This window comes from Nicotiana tabacum, chromosome 11 (genome assembly GCF_000715075.1).
Source record: "Nicotiana tabacum cultivar K326 chromosome 11, ASM71507v2, whole genome shotgun sequence".
NCBI classification, from domain to species: Eukaryota; Viridiplantae; Streptophyta; class Magnoliopsida; order Solanales; family Solanaceae; genus Nicotiana; species Nicotiana tabacum.
In genome coordinates this window covers 27,302,509-27,321,974 of record NC_134090.1, presented here as the reverse complement: position 1 = coordinate 27,321,974, position 19,466 = coordinate 27,302,509, and the positions used below count along the sequence as shown (strand labels likewise).

General features: G+C 37.0%; 2 protein-coding genes across 4 annotated transcripts; one reads left to right on the top strand and one right to left on the bottom strand.

Annotated features, from left to right (window-relative positions):
- The first annotated feature begins 481 nt into the window (after positions 1-481).
- LOC107823033 (uncharacterized) lies at positions 482-13,963 on the top strand. 3 transcript variants are annotated; one of them, XM_075224938.1, is made up of 4 exons: positions 482-867; positions 986-1,091; positions 10,475-10,686; positions 12,557-13,963. In XM_075224938.1, the coding sequence occupies exons 1-4, from the start codon at positions 580-582 to the stop codon at positions 13,697-13,699; spliced, it is 1,749 nt and encodes a 582-aa protein (XP_075081039.1). In that variant the 5' UTR covers positions 482-579; the 3' UTR covers positions 13,700-13,963. The 3 variants fall into 3 exon arrangements, with proteins under 3 accessions (XP_075081039.1, XP_075081038.1, XP_016505102.1); XM_075224937.1 differs by having other exon boundaries at positions 530-867; positions 10,499-10,686; XM_016649616.2 differs by lacking the exons at positions 482-867; positions 986-1,091 and adding an exon at positions 9,927-10,059.
- Positions 13,964-14,437: 474 nt separating this feature from the next.
- On the bottom strand, positions 14,438-16,997 carry LOC107823034 (NAD(P)H-quinone oxidoreductase subunit O, chloroplastic). The gene is made up of 6 exons (XM_016649617.2): positions 16,639-16,997; positions 16,485-16,540; positions 16,276-16,341; positions 15,717-15,758; positions 14,912-14,971; positions 14,438-14,794 (listed from the first exon to the last, which is right to left on the bottom strand). The coding sequence occupies exons 1-6, from the start codon at positions 16,856-16,858 to the stop codon at positions 14,765-14,767; spliced, it is 474 nt and encodes a 157-aa protein (XP_016505103.1). The 5' UTR covers positions 16,859-16,997; the 3' UTR covers positions 14,438-14,764.
- Positions 16,998-19,466: the final 2,469 nt, after the last annotated feature.

Genomic DNA, 19,466 nt, shown 5'->3' with positions numbered 1-19,466 from the left:
CGATTTCAATGCTAAGTCTTGCATTTTATTTAATTTCTTTATCATTTTAGGGTCAAATCTATTTGCTTGTCTATAAACCACGCTTCAACTATACCATTTTGCGGGTAAACAAATATGTGTCCAAAAGTTAGAACTAATATTTTTAAAACTTCATTATTTTCTTAAAAGAAAGTTAATTACTCCTTCCGTTTTAATTTAGATGAGGTAGTTTGACTCGGCTGGAGTTTAAGAAAAAAAAGACTTTTGAAACTTATGGTTTTAAAAGTTTAAGGTGTAAAAGCTTTATAGGGCCATGTCATTTGTGTGGTTATAAAATGGTCTCGTTAAGGATAAAATAGATAACATGAAAAGTTTAAAGTTGAATTATTTCCAAATTAGGAATTGTGTCATATATTTTAAAACAAATTAAAAAGAAAAGTACTGAAACGAATGGAGTATTTTTTAAAGTATTCCGTCAAAAAGTCGGTTACTTGTAGAAATCAAATTGGCGGTCCCATCTTACTACAATTAAAGCTCACCACACATGATTGTTCCTCCATCTGAATCGTGTTTCCCACCCATTTCGACCTCCACTTTTAGATGTTGAATATTTCCCTCTCAAGTCTCCATCCCCGACCTCTCTCCTTTTGGAGTATTCCACTGTGTGTAGTGTGTGTATGGGAGAGAGAGAGAGGAAAAATGCCAATAGAAATGCTAAAAGGACTACCATTTTCAGTGGACACATGGAGTACAAAGTCAAGCACAAAGAGGTACCATTTCTTAACACATGCCCATAAGGATCACACTCAAGGAATCTGCACTTACGCTTCTTACCCTATTTATTGTTCGCATCTCACCAAAACTCTTGTTCTACAGCACTATCCTCAGGTACCCTTTGATTTTCAATTATTTCGGTCATGTTACCAATTTTGATGAATTGTGTTCGAATTGTTAATTATTTGTCAAATTTGTCTGAAAATGTTGAAAAGTTACCTTTTTTGAACAGCTTGATGAATCAATTTTTGTGGGTATTGAGGTTGGGCAATGTTTGGTGATCAAGGATTCTGATGGTGATTTCACGGTTACTGCCTTTGACGCCAATCATTGCCCAGGTGTGTACTGCGTACTTATGAATATGCAGTGGGACCGTTCTTTTTTTTTTTCCGATTTTTCATTGTGATTTTTGTTTTCCAGTAACTTTTATGCTCAGAGGATTCTTGCTGGTTATATTGGTTTTCTTCTGGAAAGTTTGGTGCTGTTTATATTTTGTTCATTGGAATTTTTTTTTCCAGACCCCACTTGTGGGAATGTCGTTGGAATATTTTTTTTCCCTTTTTCATTTCTAGGAGTTCCTTATTAGGTGTACTCTGCACTTTGGCTTAGATTACGTATTATACACATCTACACTACGATCCCTCAGGTGAGGTAGATGGATGAGATCGTGCTCACTATTAAAATTACTAGTGAATGGCTCAGTGGTTTTAAGTGTAGTACGTGGCAGTGGGCAGTTTGTAGGTTAGCTGATGAGAAGGGAAGGGTTTGTGCTTCAAGGTGCTTTCATTCGATCTCCACAGGGAAATGATGATGGTCGAGATGGAATTTTGGGCTTGCAGAGGGTTATATTCCTACACTGAGTGACCTTATCAATAACATGAGCGACCTATGGGAGAGTTAGCTTATAGAATGCCCGCACTGGTTGCCTATGTTGTGTGTGTGTGTGTTTGTAATCCAAATTGATATAATTAAAGCAAAGGACCCAACAATGACTGAATGTGCTTGTGATGTGTGTTTGTATGATCTATATCCAATGACAGTTGAGTACCCACAACTGATAGAGCGTCTTGAATAATGGAAGCATTTGCCGAGTAGAGTCTTACAAAGTTTTCCCTTCATTAAAAACGATATCAGTGGACAAAACCTCTGAGGATTCACTATGAAACTATCACGGCCCATTTTCTGAACAAGCCGAGACCGACACTCAATCACTAAACATGACCGAACGAACCATCTTTGCTTATCAAATCTATTATAATTCCAAACTTTATATGCAACAAGGCAATACTCTTACCAAATACTTTTGATTAATTCAAATATTTAAATAAATCAACTCCAAAACTTTATTGGTAGTAACTATTGAATTACTGCTAAGTTATTATCAAAAACATCTGAATCTCAACCCAACGACTATGTCTATGAAGCCTCTACTGATAAACTGGCGCACTGCTCAGGACATGAGATTTCCTGGACAGTTCTCTAAGTAAACAAAGAAATAACTAAGTAAAGATGACTCTAAGGAATACTCCACGAACAAAAGCGGAGCTCACCAATAGCACTGGAAGAGAAGGAAGTCCTAACCAGTAGCCTGCTCGCCTGCAAAACCGGTTCCTACGTTGTACCGCAGACTAACGTAGGTTTACAAAAGAGAACGTCAGTACTATCCATTGTACTCAGTGAGTCTCAACAACAGGGGGCGAAACTTTAATAACATATACATTACGAGCAAATGTTCTAAATGCATGTAAAACATAAAGCTTATAAGAATAATTCTAAATAATTGCATAATAACAGCTTATGAATATTCTAAAAGAAATTCTTTTCTTTTTCTTTCTTATAAAAAAAATACTCACTTTATACTTTGGGAGTTCCAACTATCCTGACTTAATTCTGTCTCAGTCACCGTGTGATCGGCACAGGTTCGATCCCAACCTGATCGAATAGGCTCAATCCACGAGGTGCCACTCGCTTCATGGTTCTTGGCGCTCATGTATCATACCTTAGCCTGACTAAGTAAATTCTCAACAACGAGACCCTCGGCTCGTGTGCTCCCTACTTTGACACAAGTAGTTTCAGGAAGTCAATGCCTTGGTCAGGACCCTCGGCTTGGACGATGACCCCTTCTCAGAATAAAAGATACTCCCAAAAATCTTTTCTTTCTAAAGCTTCTTCTTGTGACCTTTCAAGTCTAAATTTTTTCTTTATAGAACATCATGTACATGCTCATGCTGGTATCCTTAAATGTAAAGCATGACATAAGAATGAAATAAACATGTAAAAGTGTTTCTAAAGATTCTTGCTTCTTCATAAATTTTCTACATGAAAATAACATATAAGAATAACATCTGAAAATTTACACACATATATCATAATAAATCATCTAAACTTTTGCTAGAACAATTCTAAGTTAATAGGTACTCACTCGCTCCAATTAAGTAAATATAAACTCTTTTAAGCAATTTATCAAACACCTTGTATGCGTGCTTTTGTGAGTTAAACCACTTTAGTAAAGGGTTAAATCAACTCACCACAAAACTTCTCGAGCCAATATGTAGGCCCCAGTCCAATTGACACCAGTCAAACAATCTATTCTACAACAACCAGTGCATTTTAGTCAATTTTAAAGTTTCACGCTTAAATATGAAGTTTATTATTGATATAGAGGAAGGGGGGAATTAACTATCTAATTCTTACCTACTACTACTTTAGGGTAATTGACAATAGAGAATTTTATATACTTGAGTTCACGAATTAGTGACTTGTAAAGAAACCTAAACTTCCCGTTGCCTGCGTGAGTATTGAGCAGCAAGGCTCTGTCTCTCGATTCTGCGTTTGTGCGTGAACAAAGGCTTTTTAATTATGCCTTTCAGTTTGTGCGTATTATGTTTCTTAGTCCAAATCCCCTTTTTACTTCTTTTGCAGTCCACAACCCTTTATGGGTTAAGGATTTTTCATGTTTTCCTTTCAATTTGTTTTCCCTTTTCTTTTTCTTTTTGTTTTTGTTTTTTGTGACTTAACTAGTATATAATTATATCTACTTTTAGTAATTAATAACATTAAAATTATTAATATTCCCCTAATTGTATATCCAATTATTTATAAATAGAGAAGTAACTCAAAAATCAATCACAAGGGTTTAAATCCGTAATATAAGTATAATTTAAGATAAAAAAAATTAAATTTTATATTTAGCGTATCTTGAAACTTTTATAAATTTGAGGAGTGTTACATGATAGGACCAAACCTATTGTTGTATGTGAAAGTAGACAAAACAAAAGAAAGAAAAATCAAAAAGAGATGAAAATATGATGTAAGCGCTTACCTCGGTAGGGCATTCAAATGCCTATAAATAGGGGTCTACATTTTCATTTGTAGATCATTCCAAAACTTCTTTCTCTCTTCAATTAATAAAGAGCTATTCTTTGTGTGGTCGTGGAGTAGGCAAAAATTGTCGAACCACGTAAAGCTTGTCTTGTCTTGTGCAATTTATTGCTTTTCTCTCTTAAATATTCTTTTCCTTTTATTAGCTTGACACGCTTTCCAACAACTGGTATCAGAGCACAGACAGTGTAATTCTGGTAGAAAAGTATATTATTGGTGCAGGTACTATTCACAAGAATAGTGCGACACTATTGATCATCGTTACTATTCACAAGCACTATTCACATAAATTGTTTTTTGTGAAAAATGGTATCAGAAGAAGGGAAAGTTAAGATTGACAAGTTCAATGGCAAAGATTTTGGATTCTGGAAAATGCAAATAGAGGATTATTTGTACCAGAAAAAGTTACACTTACCTCTGACCGAGGTGAAAACCGGAGACTATGTCCAAAACAGATTGGGATCTGTTAGATCGCCAAGCTCTTGGTGTGATTCGTTTGACGCTAACACGAAATGTGGCGTTTAACATTATTAACGAGAAGACCACTGCAGGCCTGATGAAGGCGTTATCAAATATGTACGAGAAGCCATCTGCTTCAAATAAAGTCTATTTGATGCGTCGATTGTTCAACTTAAAGATGACAGAAGGTGGATCAGTCACGGAACATATCAATGAGTTTAATACAATATTAACTCAGTTGAGTTCTGTTAATATAACAATTGATGATGAAATCAGGGCGTTGATTCTACTATCATCTCTACCGGAGAGTTGGTCTGCAACAGTAACTACAGTTAGCAGTTCATCAGGAAGTACCAAACTCAAATTGAATGATATTAGAGACTTGGTTCTAAGCGAAGATATTCGTCGAAGAGAATCAAGTGATTCCCCAGGATCTGCTTTTAGTACCGAAAGCAGGGGGAGAATCAACCAAAGAGGACAGAGTTATGGTCGTGGCAGATCAAAGTCAAGGAGAAGAGGACAATCCAAAAATCGCAAGGACATTATTTGTTGGAATTGCGATAGAAAGGGTCACTACAGTAGCTAGTGTAGAGAACCAAAAAAGAAGAAGGAAGAAAATTCAGCAAATGTAATTGCTGAACAAGTCGGTGATGCACTAATTTGTTGTGCAGACAGTCCAGTCGAATCTTGGATTCTGGACTCAGGTGCATTCTTTCACTCTACATCATGCAAAGAATTATTGCATAATTATATTGCTGGAAAATTTGGGAAAGTTTATCTAGCAGACGGCGAACCTCTCGACATTGCCGGAAAAGGTGAAGTTCATATAAAGACTTCACAAGGCACGCTATGGAAATTGCAAAATATATGACATGTTCTTGGCCTCAGGAAAAATCTGATATCTATGGGTCAGATTGACGGTGAAGGACAATAACATTCAGCAACGGATCGTGGAAGATAACCAAAGGGAATTTGGTTGTGGCACGAGGCTTCAAAAGGGGAACACTGTATGCAACTGCAATACAAAGAGATACTATAGCAACAGTTGATCATGGTCGTGATACAACATTGTGGCACCGGAGGCTCGGGCATATGAGTGAGAAGGGAATGAAGCTTTTGGCATCCAAAGAAAAGTTGCCAAACCTAAAACATGTTGAATTAGGTTTGTGCGAAGATTGCATTTACGGGAAACAAAAAAGAGTTAGTTTCTCAAAGGTGGGAAGGACGCCAAAGAAAGAGAAGCTGGAACTAGTGCATACAGATGTGTGGGGACCAGCTCCTGTAACTTCTCTAGGAGGCTCACACTATTATGTCACCTTCATTGATGATTCCACAAGAAAGGTATGGGTTTATTTTCTGAGAAATAAATCTGATGTGTTTGTTACCTTTAAAAGATGGAAAGCTGAAGTTGAAAATCAGACAAGTCTAAAGTTAAAATGTCTAAAGTCTGACAATGGAAGAGAGTATGATAGCCAAGAGTTCAAAGCATTTTGCTCGGAGAATGGGATCAGAATGATCAAGACAGTTCCTGGAACACCGGAACAAAATGGCGTTGCTGAGAGGATGAACAGAACCCTGAATGAACGAGCCAGAAGTATGAGAATACATTCTGGATTGCCGAAGTATTTTTGGGCCGAGGCTGTTAACACGACAGCTTACCTCATAAATAGGGGACCTTCTGTACCGCTGAATTTTGAAATTCCTGAGGAAGTATGGACAGGAAAGGAGGTAACTCTCTCACATCTGAAAATTTTTGGTTGTATTGCTTATGTGCATGTAAACTCTAATGATAGATAGAGATAAGCTTGATCCTAAAGCCAAGAAATGTTTTTTTATTGGCTATGGTGATGATAATTTTGGTTATCGGTTTTGGGATGATCAGAATAGAAAGATCCTAAGACACAGGAATGTCACATTTAATGAAAATGTGATGTACAAGGACAAGCTTCAAGTAGAACCAACCAACACCAACAAACAGACAATGTCTGAAACAGTTAAGTTAGAAGAAATCTCAGAAAATGAAGTGGCTAGAGGGATTACAACTGATTCTGAAATTGAAGATGAAGAACCAGAAGCCGAATTTGAAGAAAAACTAGAAGCCGAACCCTGATCAGAACCAGAACAGGAACCAGAGATAGAATCATATGCAGAACCAAATCTGGAATCAGGACCTGAATCAAATTCGGATTCTGTTACTCATGAACCTACATTGAGGAGATCTAAAAGAGTCACGAATGCTCCAGATAGGTTACCTCTCTCTCTTCACTATTTACTTCTAACTGATGCTGGAGAACCAGAGCATTTTGTCAAAGCAATGCAGGTGATAGACTCTGATAAGTGGAATCTAGCCATGAAAGAAGAGATAAATTCTCTTCAAAAGAATAAAACATGGATACTTACGGAGTTACCAAAAGGAAAGAAGGCATTTCATAACAAGTGGGTGTACAGAGTCAAGGAAGAGCATGATAGTAAGAAGAGATACAAAGCACGATTAGTAGTAAAAGGCTTTCAGCAGAAGGAAGAAATTGACTACACCGAGATCTTCTCTCCTGTTGTAAAAGTAACTACTATCAAGTTGGTGCTAAGTATCGTAGCTGCAGAAAATTTGCATTTAGATAAGCTAGATATTAAAACTACTTTCTTGCATGGTGACCTTGAAGAAGATATCTACATGAAGCAACCTGAAGGTTTTCAAGTTTCTGGTAAAGACAACCTTGTGTGTAAGTTGAAGAAGAGTTTGTATGGTTTGAAACAAGCTCCCCGACAATGGTACAAGAAATTTAATGGATTCATGCATAAAAATGGTTTCACACTATGTGAGATGGACCATTGCTGTTATATCAAAAATTTTGATGAATCCTATATCATTTTACTGTTGTACGTTGATGATATGCTAATTGCAGAATCTAGAATAAATGAGATCAATTTGGTTAAGCAACAACTGGCGGAGGAGTTTGAAATGAAAGACTTAGGACCAGCTAAGCAAATGCTTGGGATGAGGATTAGCAGAAACAGGTCGGAAGGAACCTTAAAGTTGTCTCAAGAAAAGTACATACAGAAGGTACTAAGCAGGTTCAGTCTTCATGGTGCAAAGGCCAGAAGCACTCCACTCGGAAGCCATCTAAATCTGTCAGAGGACCAATCACCTAAGACAGATGAAGAAAGGAAGTACATGTCCAAAGTTCCGTATGCTTCAGCAGTAGGAAGTTTGATGTATGCTATGGTTTGCACTAGACCTGACATAGCCCATGCAGTTGGAGTTGTCAGTAGATACATGTCAGATCCAGGAAAGGAGCATTGGGAAGGTGTAAAATGGATATTGCGATATCTCAAAGGCACCTCAGGTATGACACTTTGTTTTAAAAAGAGCAATATTATCTTACAAGGTTTTGCTGATGCAAATTTAGGCGGCGATCTGGATAGTCGAAAAAGTACCACGGGCTACGTGTTCACCTTGGGTGGTACTGCTGTTAGTTGGATGTCCAGACTTCAGAAAAGTGTTGCTCTATCTACCACTGAAGCAGAGTACATGGCAATCTCAGAAGCTGGAAAAGAGATGATTTGGCTCAAGAATTTTCTTAAAGAAGGTAAAGAGCAGGACAATTGTGAGCTTTTCAGCGATAGCCAGAGTGCAATTCATCTTGCCAAGAATCCAGTGTTTCATGCAAGATCGAAGCATATCCAGTTGAGGTATCATCATATCCGAGAGTTGATAAATGAATGAACTCTTTCCCTGTAGAAGATATCAGGATCAAAGAACCCGTCAGACATGTTGACCAAAGTTGTCGGTGTTGACAAACTGAGGCTGTGCACTGCCTCAGTTAGCCTTCAAGACTGATAGCGTGAAGGCGCCACAAGAGAATAGCAAATCTTTTTTTTATTTTCTTTCTTGATGTAACATAGGTTTGAGGGGGAGATTGATAGGACCAAACCTATTGTTGTATGTGAAAGTAGACAAAACAAAAGAAAGAAAAATCAAAAAGAGATGAAAATATGATGTAAGCGCTTACATCAACATTCTTGTGATGTAAGCGCTTACCTCGGCATTCTTATGATGTAAGCGCTTACATCAGCATTGTTATGATGTAAGCGCTTACCTCGGCAGGGCATTCAAATGCCTATAAATAGGGGTCTATATTTTCATTTGTAGATCATCCCAAAACTTCTTCTTTCTCTCTTCAATTAATAAATAGCTATTCTTTGTGTGGCCATGGAGTAGGCAAAAATTGCCGAACCACGTAAATCTTGTTTTGTCTTGTTTGTGCAATTTATTGCTTTTCTCTCTTAAATATTCTTTTTCTTCTATTAGCTTGACACGCTTCCCAACATTACAATCTCTAACAGCTCAGCCCGCTAGTGATATTGTCCGCTCTAGGCCTAGGCTCTCACGGGTTTAAAACGCGTCACTAGGGTCTAAGGCTTGTTAACTTATATACCCAGCATCTCTCTTGTGTTTTGTCGATGTGGGACTCTGTCTAAAGTCTGGGTTGTTACATACACCCCCTATTATGGACTCAGCGTCCTCGCTGAGGTTTGCCCCGCCTAACCGGGATTTGCCTAAACTTAGTTGAACTCTGACCCACCATCGGCAAGACTGACACAAGAGTGGCTCTGGTACCGTCTCTAACAGCCCAACCCGCTAGTGATATTGTCCGCTCTAGGCCTAGGCCCTCACGGGTTCAAAACGCGTCACTGGGGTCTAAGGCTTGTTAACTTATATACCCAGCATCTCTCTTGTGTTTTGCCGATGTGGGACTCTGTCTAAAGTCTGGGTTGTTACAGAAACAAAAATGTGTTCCTTTAACACCATGTAGTTGTCTGCTTTCCCATTGGTTTCAGTAAGTCTTTAAGGCCGTCAGAAGTAGTCCTGGCATCCTGAGCCAGATTTATGTGGTTCATACTCCAAGATGATTAAAGGTAACTGTATCTGCACTTAGGTTGACCTTTTTTGGTAAATAAAAAAAGAAATGTGACTTGTTACTTTATTGTTCAAATGTAATGATGGCACCCTCCACTGTGAGTCCATTTGTTTATCCATGCATTTATCTTTGTGCTCTCAGCTCGCACACTTATCTGACATGTCTCTGACTAGTGTAGTGACAACTGACGGAATTGTTGAGTTACCAAGTTGCAGAAGTTGTGTCAAGGTGACCACCTCATTTCAGTCTTACGACGTGGGCAATACTTGGTGTGGTCTCCTTTCTTGGTCCTAGGCGGATTCTTTTACTTTAGTTAGGTCAGTACTAGGAGCTCATCCTGGGATGAGCTGCTGCTCTTATGCAACAGTCCTATCTATTAGCTAGGTGACTCATGCTTATGTATTATTATGTGGGAATTTCATTCTTTTTCTAATCCACTCTACGGGGATTTTTGATGTTTTTGTCTGTCTAGCCCTTTTTGGCGCCTAAAGGTGATGCTGATGGGAGAAAAATTCTCGAATTTGCAAAAGTCTCATGTTTGTGGATGGTAATTAACTTGATGTAACTTTCTAAGAAAGAGCATCAATAATTTTGTGAATTTTCTTGAAAAAATGTAACCTTTTGCTAATCTTTGGCAATACCAAGACACGAGACTGATTTATGACTCCAGGTTTACTAAAGTCTCTACTAGTAAACTGCAATCTGCTGCTCTTTTTTTTTTTAATTTCTAGTCTTATTTAATATTTTTGAGGCTATGTTGCATCTGTAAGTGGTCTTATAGTCAATGTGCAAACTCTGGGTGAGTGGAGTAAAATAATGCCTTAAAGATTGTATCTTGGACATGCCTCAAAGCCTCAATTTGATGGTTTAGTTTCTCATCTTGCATTCCTGTTCTTCTACGGTACCTCTGTTGTAACAGGGTTACAATGATAAATATTTGGCATGATGTTAACAACTTGCAGGGGCTCTGATGTTCTTGTATGAAGGAAAATTTGGAAACATCCTGCATACAGGAGATTGCAGACTCACGATTGAATGTTTGCAACAATTACCCCTAAAGTATGTGGGCACCCCAGGAAAAGAACCGAAGTGCCGAATTGATTGTATTATACTTGATTGCACATTTGGTCAGTCTCCATTGAAGATGTCCAGCAGGCAGTCAGCAATCCAACAGGTTTTAACACTCGTTCTTTTTAAATGGATTATGGTGGATTAAATAGCGTTCTAGCTGTAGTGCTTTAATGCTTTTGTAAAGTGCAGTAAGTTATTCAAGATTTCAAGATCCATAAGCATGACATGAATTTTTCTTCAATACTTAACTAATTGTTAATAGACGAAACCTAGCAGTGAAGGGTATTGGCCTAGTGGTCAATGAAGTGAAAGGAGAACTATGAGGTCTCGGGTTCAAATCCCAGCGGAGGCAAAAGCCACTAGGTGATCTCTTCACATATGCCTTAAGTTGCTCGGACTCTTCACCTATATCCCCGCACCTATATCCGGACCCCCAAATCTTAAACTTTGGATCATGAAGTCCAACCTCTAGATCCGCATCCATATCGGACACCACACCTGAGTCCAAGCAACTTCGTATTTGCCTAAGCCTTGGTGGACAGAGTTACTCGGTATCAATGCTGGTAAGAGATAGGAGGTACTCGGTGGAATAGTCGAGGCGGGTGCACGCAAGCTAACCACCGCCAAAAAAAAAAAAAACAGAGGGACTAAACCTACTGTTTCTATTTCATCTTTGTTTGGGAGAACCTCTTTAGAATTTGGTTTCACCGAATAGTAGAAAAAAGCTTGTATTCTTTCCTGGTGGGCAATTGGTTTTCAGATGCTTCTTGATTTGAGTTTTGTGTCCTATGATTTGATTCAATTCACCCTATATGGATTAAGTCCTGTCATTGGATCTAGTTAATGCATGAATTACCGCTAAATCTTACAATTCAGTAGCAAACTGCACTGAAGCTCATAGGGCAGACAAGTGGTGTGAACCTGAGCTTATCCCTTTAAAGCAAGCACAAAAACAGCTAGATACCCAAAATGAGAGTGAGGAAGTTCAGGTTTCTTATATACCGCACCCTTTTGTTTGTATTGAAGAAAAATATACTATTCCATACTGAGTCCTCCGGGAGTCTGACATAGTTAGAAATGTCTACCTGCATAAGCTGTGAAGGTTGCTTCCTTGTTGGTGAATCACATGGGCGAGTGGTGAGAAAACATTAGAAGTTGCGAGCTTATGCTTCTCAAGTATCAAGGGCAAATAATTTACATTCTCCTTTTCTAATAAGTTAGTCCACACTCTCATTTTATGTATGGCTTACAATTGGTGAAGAAACTTAGTGCACTGTTATAAGTCTTCACAGTGATTTTTTTCCCTTATAAATTAAAGGCTTACAAAATCCCTAAACCCACAACTTGGACTAGCTCTCAACAGTGACTTTCCTTTGCTAGGGACATCAATCACTGTTCTTGGTTAGGGTGATCAGAATTTTGTTTGGTTGTCTTAGTCCACTGTTTGTTTTGCAATTAAGATTTTTCAAATTATTGGTACTCTGCCATCCCAATGTTGAATGTTCATGCTTGCCTGGAAAGAGTATTGAGATGAGAAAGGACGTGTCCCTTTCTAAAAATCTTATTAAGTTAAATAAGGGAACTAGTGGCACTGCTGGTTGCTTTTCTGTATTGTAGTAACAGCTAATTGCTCAAGCCTTGAAATGGACACTATTTTAGAACGAATTGAAAAGGGAAAATTGTACATTAACGCTGGAGATGCAGAATGTCTGGTTAATCAAAATTCCTCTGGGTTCAAATCAATTGCCAGAGCAGAGACTCGCCTTTGCATCTACTAGTTCGTACTTAAGTCTCTTCCTTTATTATCATGTTTATCCAATACAACAATGGCTTACCCCCTAAATGGTATCATTCGTCTTTAGTCTACAGTCTTTCACCCATATTCTATGTGGCATTTGACCATTCTTTTTTCTTTTCACTTGTTTGATAGATAAATATTGTTAACATCACAAATTTGTTTTTCCAACAAACAGGTCATCAATTGCATATGGAAGCACCCTCAGGCTCCTACAGTATATCTGACGTGTGATCTTCTTGGCCACGAGGAGATTCTTGTGCATGTTTCACAGGCATTTGGTTGCAAGATATATGTTGATAAAGTTAAAACTCCAGAATGCTTTCAGGCTTTGGAACTAATGGTGCCTGAAATCTTGTCTGAAGATTCATCTTCTCGTTTTCAACTGTTTGATGGGTTTCCGAAACTGTACCAAAGAGCAGAAGCCAAGATCTCAGAGGCTCGGTCTGCTTGTCAGCATGAGCCGCTAATTATTCGACCATCAGCACAGTGGTATGCATGCGATGATGGTATTTCGGATATTGAGGGGCGGAAAAAAGAAAGATGTGACCAACCAGTGAGAGATATATTCGGTGTCTGGCATATTTGTTACTCCATACACTCATCGAAGGAAGAACTGGAGTGGGCTTTGCAACTTCTTGCACCTAGGTGGGTCGTCTCTACAACAGCTAGTTGCAAGGCTATGGAGCTGGATTATGTGAAGCGTTGCATTAATCAACATCGGAATTTTGGTGACCCTTTCTGGCAACTTTTGGGGTTTACTATGGACGTGGAATCTGTAGTTGATGCAGCAACAGCTCCAGATGTGGTTGAGGTTTCAAGCTCACCTTTGGCCGAGAGCAATGCTCAAGATTATGCAGACAACTCCCAGTCGACGACGACATCTTTTAGCATTTATAGGCAGTCACACCTTTCTCCTCCAAGCAAACCAGCCCCAGTAACATTATTTGGTAGGGCGAGGCTTGGGCTCGACAGTTCTTATTTCAAACATGAAGAGAAGGAGCCTATACTTCCAGATAATCATTCTGTATTGAGAGGTTCTGACGAGTTTGAGGTTATTTCATTTAAGGAAGAAGTTGAAGTGGAAGAAGGTAAGACCTTGGCAATAAGTGAAGGTTTAGACATTAGGAGTAAAGAGATCTTGATGCATACAGAAACAGAGTATTGTAGACATATTTCTGAGTCAGCTGTTGGATTGTCAAAGAGTTATAATCCAAGTTTGAGAAAAATATACCGGTCTATGAATGTGAGAGTGCCTCGACCTCTTCCTTCATTGACGGAGCTTATGAATGACACCAAGCGTGCTAAGAGAAGGCTGTAAGTTCTGCTTTTTCCTGGCACCCTCTCTTTATTAGTTTCTCCGTTTCATTTTCCACCCTCATTAACTTTCAGACATTGATACCAAGTACATCATTGTTTACAGAAAAAGATACAATCTGTATAGCATATATTCCACACCTACTCTTTACCTTCCCTTTATACAGGCTGCTGCACACAGTACCTTATTACCTGCCTACTGTATATTGTTGTACGCTATAATTTTATATGCAACATTTTATGGTACACTGAAACAGGCATTGCAATATTCTTGTGGCTGACTCCATTGTATTCAATCTGAAATATATTTTTTGTTTACTGATCTCTTATTTTATTTGATCTGAAGCATCTCTTAGTTATTACTGGAATTTCTCTTGCATTCTACCCCACTGAATAGTCCTTTTTTTTATTTTTTTTTATTTTTGTTTTGAATCAGTTACCTATTGAATAGTTCTGTTAAGCTTATTAAGAGTCAATTTGATTTTTTTATAGTGTCAATATCAGAAGATGATTGGCTTGATCTTTTAAGAGTAAAATTATATACTTCGCAATAACTAAAGAACCATGGAATACAAATGAGTATAAAAAATTTGAAATCATGCAGTACCAATATTTGTTAGGTGGACATTTTTAGTTAACTTCATCCTTAAATATGTCGAGTGAAATGCTGGAGTATCACGCGTTGCAATTTGAATCTGAAGATAGAAATAAGATGCAAAAGCATTATATTATCTACTGAAACTAAAGACCCCAAGAAAACTGTTTTTTGATGGTTTCTCAAGCAAGCCTGTTTGTCTGGTTTCCTTTGACTCTTGCTCACTGAAAGAGAAAAGGTTCAGTAACATATTCAGGAACATGAGCTATTAGATATCAGCTCTTTTTTTTCCCTCTCATTTGATGTTTCTAATAACTAGATGAGATACAACTTTTAAAAGAAGTGAAGTAAGTTAGGGAGGTGTGTCCATCCCATTTCTCTTCATCTTCAATTAGCATTGAGCAAAATCTGGTGAGCCACTTTGATATAATCTTGTCTGACATGTACTGACTGGTTCGAAATATGGCCCCTCTACTATATTCTCTCGTAATCCAGCTTATCAGACTGCAAAATATGGATTTGGTTTGAGAATGTGTGGTTAGTTAACAGCATAAGGTTCAACAGGAGCATGAAATGATGCAAATAGCTTTAGCATTTCGAATGAATTCGAAGGCTAATTACCTTTATTAGCATCTCTGTTGGAAGCCAAGCTGGTGCAGTTGGTATTCCAATCCATCCAATCTGCAGCATAGGCAAGATAGCGAGTTTTACTTATGAGTTTAGGATCAATTTTCTGTAATCTACTGTCATTCAGATAAGTTAAATCTTGAGGTCTCAAGTTTGAGTTCCTTCAATATTTTGTGAGATTTATGCATGCTTGGAGTCAAAAAGAGACAACCAAGTTTGTTTTGTGGCGTTAGGCATATATCATACGTATCTGTAACACCTTGGCTCGGGTGATTCGAATTCGTGTTAGATAGATACACGGGAGGGGAGCTTTGGAGCAACAGTAAAGTTGTCTCCGTGTGACCTATACGTAACGAGTTCGAACTATGAAAACAGCTAGCTTTGCATTAGGTTAGGCTGTCTACATCACACCCTAAGGGGTGTGACCCTTCTCCGGACCCGGTGGATAGATACACAAAAGTAGGTAAGACGCTACCTATCAAAAGATTTTTATTCTCAGGCGTACCATAAAGTTAATTCGATAGGATAACTCAAAAGCAAGAGTAGAACTTATCTTGTAGTTTGTGAACTATAACTGCATTTGTTTAATTAATAAAAATAAATCTATTTTGTATATAGTGTTAGAAAGGGGTTAAAATGTTACTAGTTCAAGTCTTGATCTAAACAGGAATTTATGAATTTTCTTAAACTATTAATTTATAGGGTTACTTGTTTCAAGTCTTGTCGTAACTATACACCTCTTGTTTATGGTTAAATAAAGAAGTATATAATCAGCTGAATTTGGAAAAGATAAACTTACAAGTGCATATTCTCCTGTCTCGAATATGCGCAAATCCAATACCTAACAAGGGATATGATTAGTGCAAGACCTTCAATAAGTAAACAAATAGACAAACAAACAAATAATTAAATGCGAAAGTCCAAACTCCAAAGCATGATCCTTCTAAAGTAAAAGTAAAAGTTCCTTTTTCCTCTCCAACTCCTAAGTAAGAACTGAATGTGGTTGAAAATTGGTAGTAACTCCCCCATTTAGTTGTCAGTTGTCACTATTCAAAGCGAATTTGAATTTATGGATTTAATGGCTACCAAATATAGCATTTAAAAATACAAAAAAATGTAGTTCCAAAATGCATTTTTACACAAATAGCCGGCCAGATTTAATATTTACTTTTTTAACCAGTATACATAGATTATGCATTGATTATACATATATCATACATAAATTATATATTCGCCGGCTATTTATAGTTTAAGAGATTAGATGGACAGTTATTTGGGTTAATTCTTCTTTCCCTTAACAATCCTTTAATTTGCCCTTACCAACATTGCAATATTCGTAGAAAATCAGAAAATAGTACCTCACCACGGTCTTCGTATATATAGTCCAGGCCTTTGTAATAAGGTGGATGATCCACAGACAAATACTGAAAATTTTATAAAACCTTATCAGATATTCAAATTCCAATTCTATAAAAAAAATTGTGTAGATGTAATTGGTGAAATACCAACTCACACTAACAAATTAAAATCCTGAATCTGTCTTTGTCGACAAGGGAAAAAAACTCACATTGATGCTGTTAAGATATTTCTCCTTATCCACCCTGACTATCTGACCTTTCTTCACTGCCAACCAAAACAAAAATAAATAGGAAATAATTATTCGTAATAAAATTATAAAAAAAAGGAATACAGAAATGGACACATATTTCAACAATACTGACTGGAATAGACAGGTTTTTTAGGCTTAGTTGCAGTGGCAGTAGAGGAAGCTGCTTCTTTGGATTTTGGGTTTGCAGGTTTATCATTGTCTGCTGGTTCAGAGGGATTTTCTGCTTTAATAATTAAAGGTAGTCTAAAAGGGGTATTAATTCTTTTTCTTGTATGTGAGAAAGATGAAGAATATGTGAAGGAGGTGTGTGAAAAAGCTGAAGAGAAAGCCATGGCAATATGATTTTTGCTATTTTTTTTCTCTATGGAACTAGTTTTAGCTGTGACCAATAATAGTGGATAAGGCAATGTCCTCTTTTTCCCCTTCTCCAAAAGCCAAATTTGAAGAATAAAAATAATTATCCTTTTACCAAGCTCTTCCAAAATGAAGAACTAGTTTTTCTTTTATTTGAACAAAAACACTTTTATGAGAATTGAATTAACACATTTTGTATCACTTAGACCATAAGCTTTGATGATATACTTGTTGTGCTTCAAACAAGGACAATTAGGATACGGAGAACATAAACTAATCATTACCTTAAAATAAAAAATCGAAGTTTGTAATATAGTATCTATTAACGATAGAAAAAATATTTAAACGGTCAGTTAAATTACGGAAAATCTTTAGCATTTATGAAAGAAGCATGTCGTGATATGTATGTTGAAGTGTTCTGTTTTTACGAACGCAATAGGAAGAGCTGCATTCAGAATTGTAAATATGATTTCATGTGTATTTCTTTAAGAAGTATGCAAGTTGATTTCGGATATAGTTTTTGAAAAATTGAAAATATAATTATATTCACTTTGATATTAAAGTTCGTTTAGTCTTGTATCATACCATTTTTTGACTTTTAAAAACCAAAGTTTGTTGCCTCTATACAAGAAGAGGCATCGCCAACGATTATATATAGTTTGATGGTTATGATCCTTTCATTCTTAATCAGAAGTCTCGTGTTTGAGCATGAGAATGCAAAATGTCTTGATAATAAACACTTTCATTTCTAATGAACCTTACGTTACGCAAATCTAAATTAATTGGGATCTCAAAAAGAACAACAAACACTTGACAAAAAACCAAAAAGAGAAAGAAATAGTAACTAACTTAACAACTTGTTTGGATGGTTGTTACCTGTTGTATTGTATCGTATCGTTACTTTAAATATGATGTTTGTTTTGATTGTTACTTTAATTTTATTGTATCGTATCGTTAAATCCGTCGTTACGTAACGACAAAATGTGTCATTTTATGTAACGACCGATTTAGTGTAGTTGTGTCGTTACCTCGTCTTTTTTCTCACCTCACCCTACCTTATTATTAAATAATTTTATTTTATTATTTACCCTACTTTTTTATATAATAATTTTACGTTGTATCATAATTTTTCTTTATAATGTTGCAAGTTTATTTTTCATATTGTTGGTGCATGATATCATGAAACGATGGCAAATGATACAATCTATCCATACATTGTATTCATCAAACAATACGATACAATATGATACGATATATTATGAAACGATACGCAACAACCATCCAAACAAGCTGTAAAATTCTAAGTAGAAATGGGCCAGCAGTACATTAGATGAAGTGCAGCTGGAACAGTTTCAAATCTGTTAGACTTCAGTAGGGATGCTTGTCGGGCGGATTGAGCGGTTATTTACTCTTAACAGTTTGGCTTATCGATTATCGGCTTTTAAATGTATTAATCCGTTAGCCATCCGATAAGATATCGGGCGGATTGGTATCGCTTTAGCTCTTTTCGGACGGTTTATCGGCCTAATTCAATCAAAATAAAATAAAATTTAGTCTCTGTATGATTAAATAGGTGGTCGGCGTACTAAGAGGGACAAAGCGGAAGAGACACCATGATGGGTAAATCATATGTCTAGAATCTTATTTATGTTTATGCACATTGGCCTTAGTCCATGTAAAAGATTTCCAATTGGCCATTCTAGGGTTTCTGATGAGCTGGAGAAATCCTAAAATTTGGAAACTGACTGAAATTAGTGAACCTGCTCAAGTTCGTTCCTCGAGGCTTCCAGATAGTCTATTGTCCGTGGGAGTAAGCTTATTTATTTTATTTCTTCTGCGTGGGGTGAGGTGTCTAGGAGTTCACTGTTAGCTAGTTGTTTCCGAACAAGTTTTTGTCCGATCAATTTATTTTACTGGAAAGAAAAAATATGTAACTACACTGGTTTTGTAAATTAGGTTTCATAACTACTCAAAATTTGTATTTGTCTAGAGCAGCAAATGTAGTCTTTGCAAATATGTCGAAAATAAGAATATGTCAAACAAAATTAGTACTCTTTCTTTAATCTAAAGCCACCCTGATTGGTCAGGGGTGGTAAATACTTATCAATACCGGGTGTTTATAGCAAATTATATTAACTCACTATAGTTAATTAATTTAATTAGATGATAATGCATGTAATTTACTATGGTTAAATGATTGAAGTCCATATGCAAGATACATGCTGGTTTACGTATGTGGCGGAAATTCAGACTAATAGGAACATCAAATATCGGGTGAAAAGCAAAAGAAAATGGCACCGGCCCTCAGTGAGGAGTCCGGAACCCAATTGTGGTTCTTTTGGACTCAAAATACATAAATAGGTGGGAAAAAAAGTTAAATTTTTATATATAGCGCCACAATACCTGGCGCTATACATTAACAGTAAATGTATAGCGCCAAGTATTGTGGCGCTATACTATAAAATCTGACACGCCCAGGTATAGTGCCACAATACCTGGCGCTATACATAGATTTTATATATAGCGCCAGGTATTGTGGCGCTATACTCCTTTTTCCTGGCCCCACCAACAATTTCTGACTTCAAT